Source organism: Asparagus officinalis, chromosome 6 (assembly GCF_001876935.1).
Source record: "Asparagus officinalis chromosome 6, Aspof.V1, whole genome shotgun sequence".
NCBI classification, from domain to species: domain Eukaryota; kingdom Viridiplantae; phylum Streptophyta; class Magnoliopsida; order Asparagales; family Asparagaceae; genus Asparagus; species Asparagus officinalis.
In genome coordinates, this window is record NC_033799.1 from 58,847,553 (window position 1) to 58,850,782 (window position 3,230).

Below are 3,230 nucleotides of genomic sequence, written 5' to 3' on the forward strand. Positions count from 1 at the left end.
TAACAGTACCAAAAACTTGATAGGGCATAAATGATAATCAAAAGTTGCAAGTGCACAACTATCAAGTTATAGTATAAAAATTTATTGATCCCACGAGTAAGGTATTGTAGGTAGAAATCCAAAATCGGTTCATTTTTGGGCTGGTGCATGATTTCATCAATTGAACAAAAACCATTCGTCATTGCCCCACCAGAGGCTCGTGAGTTGGTTGTTGTACGTGAAAAAGTGTTGTGGAAATGGCTAACTATTATAGCTTTTTTGTTGTCTTTTTGTTTGGCCATGAAAGAAATTATGTGATGTAAACGATTTGTGGGAATGAAACAAGACTTTGTAACTGTTGTTGTTTAACTGCTGTTGTTTTAACAATTGTCATCGGCTAATGCAATGAAAAGTTAAATGTTTAACTGTTGTTGTTTAAATGTAGACAGAAATGAGTTCATTTCCTGCCCTCAGTAATCAAACTGGATCTTTGAAGATCAGTAGTCCCAAAGTACCTAGGCAATCATTGACACTTTTGATAAAACATGCGGATGATACATTGTATTTTTGAATGCTACAATATTAACAGAACTGTTTATACATTAAGTTTAGGAATTGGCCAACTGTTCCGCCTCTTAACATATTGCTGGACTGTGCTCAAATGACCTATGCCACAGGATGAAAACAAGGCTAAAATAAAAAAAATATCTACACACCCAAAAACATGCTACACATTGTGATATACCGGCGCAAATAAGAGCAAGCAAGTTCACCATCAACCTCAAACTCACAGTAAAAGAACATGCTACACATTATACACCCAAAAACATCTTTTTCTTGTTACGTGCATTTTTCACCTGTAATAGTGATACAATAAGTTACAAGAGGTACACTGCAGACTGTGCTAATAAACATGAGCAGCTACTGTGGAAAAATTAACAGCTTTTCAACAATCCTTACAAGTTACATCAACAAACCATAACAGCAATAATCAACATTTTGAAAGGCATCCCCACTTTTTGCTGCTGCATCAACAGCTTTTCAACCATCAACCTCTGCCCTTAACAGCTGCTGCATCAACAACTTGCAACAACAACTTCTGTACACAACAGCCAATGCAATGAATAAGTCATTTGTTTTTATACACTTAGCCTATGTCTGTTATTATGAAAAGATAAAGAATTGAGTATAAAGGGGCTTACTTCTTGTTAAAACAAATTTCTGCACCACTCCTCGGGTTCATTCAGAAAGATTCACATCCTCCCCATCTTCACTTGATATCTCATTACCCTCTTGCAAATTCACATCAACGCATGTAGAAGACCTACATTATGTTAAAAAATATATATACATCAAGAGAAATACTAGAATGTGAAAAATAAGACAACATAAAGAATAAAAGAATTATTACTTACGGATTTGTGAGTGCTGGACAATTTTGCTTATCATGTGATTGGCCTACTTTACCACAACCGTGACAACGTCTCTCTCTTTTATTCTTAACTCTTGCCATTGCTTTCTCTTTTCCTCCTTTCAACCTTTTGCCGAACCCCTTTGCTCGCACTTGATTGGGTTCATTGAAACTATTTTGAAAAGTGCAAGAACCATGCGCACTAGTACCATCACTATCACCTATCATATGGCTACTAAGAAATTGACTTATTTGCTCATTAATGCTACGCAAACCATCGGTAAACATCGTCCTTGTTTCTTCACATACGAGGGACTTGTTAACTAAATCCAAAGATGATTGGATAAATTGACTCCGCAATAAAAGATAAGAATTGTCAGAGGTTACCAGCATGCCTTTATTATCAATCACTATCTCTGATTTTACAGACTTAGTCCACCTCTTTAAGATGTATTTATCGGGCAATATTTCAGCATCAAACTTCATCCAATATGAGATAATGTGCGTACATGGGATTCCGGCACTTTCGAACTTTTTACAACTACAAGAAACCAAATCCAAGTCCTTGTCATAAACGATTTCGCGGACTTTACTTGCTACATGCTTCTTTCTTTGAATTTGATACACATAGTGATTGTCAATTTCCCTAACACATTGCAACTTGTAGTTAAAGCTATCACACACTTCAGCCTCAAACTTGTAATACATCTCATTCGTGTAAATATCGACCATTTGCTCCAAAAAGTCATGATTTATTCCAAGTTTAGGTTTCTCAATTACTTCTTTGTGATCGGCCATCAACTCCTCGTGATGTTGGAGCACTACTCCCCTATCAAACTGAATCATGAAATCCACTAATGAATTATTCTTCAAAACAAATTTCTTGAAAAATGCATGTCCACTTTCTGCTAGTTGACTCCTTGACATGTCAGCTAAGAATACGTGATTAACATATGCTTGAATCCATCTAGACCGAAGTTCATATTGGTCTTGCAACCATTTGTTTTCATCTAACCCACTCTTCTTAATCAGACTTTTCCATTGTAAATCAAATTCTTCAGGAGTCTCCGATTTCCAAATGCAAGCCGAAAACTCACTCTTATAAACACTATACTTCACTGCATCAATTTTCTCAGAAAACTTCATTAATATATGCCAACTACAATACCTGTCAAAAGAAATTTCTAAAGTGTTAAAAAAATAGACAATGTATATAAATATTATTTGAAAGAAAGACAATGTATACAAACTATATTACCTGTGAAAAGTATTTGGAAGAACAAGAGGAAATGCCTTAGTCATAGCTGGATCTTGATCGGTAATAATCATCTTTGGGGCACCACCAGGCATACTTGCAAAAAACTGATTAAATAACCATACAAAATCATCAACGATCTCATGATTTAAAAATCCACAAGCAAAAAGAATTGTCTGACCATGATTGTTAACCCCCATTATTGGTGCAAATATTAGGCCATATCGATTAGTGTTATAAGTGGTATCAAAGATTACAACATCACCGAAAAAACTGTAAGCCCGCCTTGAAGTTGCATCAGACTAAAAACAACGAGTAATCTTTTGTTCCTCATCGGCCTCAATTTGAAAAGTAAACGAGGGATTCTTTCCTTGTTATAATTTTAAATAATCATAAAACATTTCACCATCATGCCCCTTCATATCAGCACATATATCTCTTTCATGATTATACAAATCTCTTTGAGTGCACCCAATATTTTCTATACCTCCAGATTGTACTCCAAGAAAACTAAATTGTTGATGCTGAGGTATATTCGCCATGGAGAGCTGTTTACTTAAAGACTTTGTTGTGGCTGAAACGTTA

At 35.4% G+C, this 3,230-nt stretch overlaps 1 protein-coding gene across 1 annotated transcript; it reads right to left on the bottom strand.

Moving 5' to 3' along the window:
* On the bottom strand, window positions 1,219-2,845 carry LOC109846227 (protein FAR1-RELATED SEQUENCE 5-like). Its single transcript, XM_020415450.1, has 3 exons — window positions 2,649-2,845; window positions 1,395-2,558; window positions 1,219-1,303 (listed from the first exon to the last, which is right to left on the bottom strand). Exons 1-3 carry the CDS (start codon window positions 2,843-2,845, stop codon window positions 1,219-1,221), a joined length of 1,446 nt encoding a protein of 481 aa, XP_020271039.1.

Excerpts from the sequence above, each read along its gene's own strand:
- LOC109846227 (XM_020415450.1), bottom strand. The coding sequence starts at position 2,845 with ATGGGGGTTAACAATCATGGTCAGACAATTCTTTTTGCTTGTGGATTT. Across the intron at positions 2,559-2,648 it reads CTTCCAAATACTTTTCACAG|GTATTGTAGTTGGCATATAT; the intron begins GTAATATAGTTT and ends TTCTTTTGACAG. Across the intron at positions 1,304-1,394 it reads TGTCCAGCACTCACAAATCC|GTCTTCTACATGCGTTGATG; the intron begins GTAAGTAATAAT and ends AACATAATGTAG.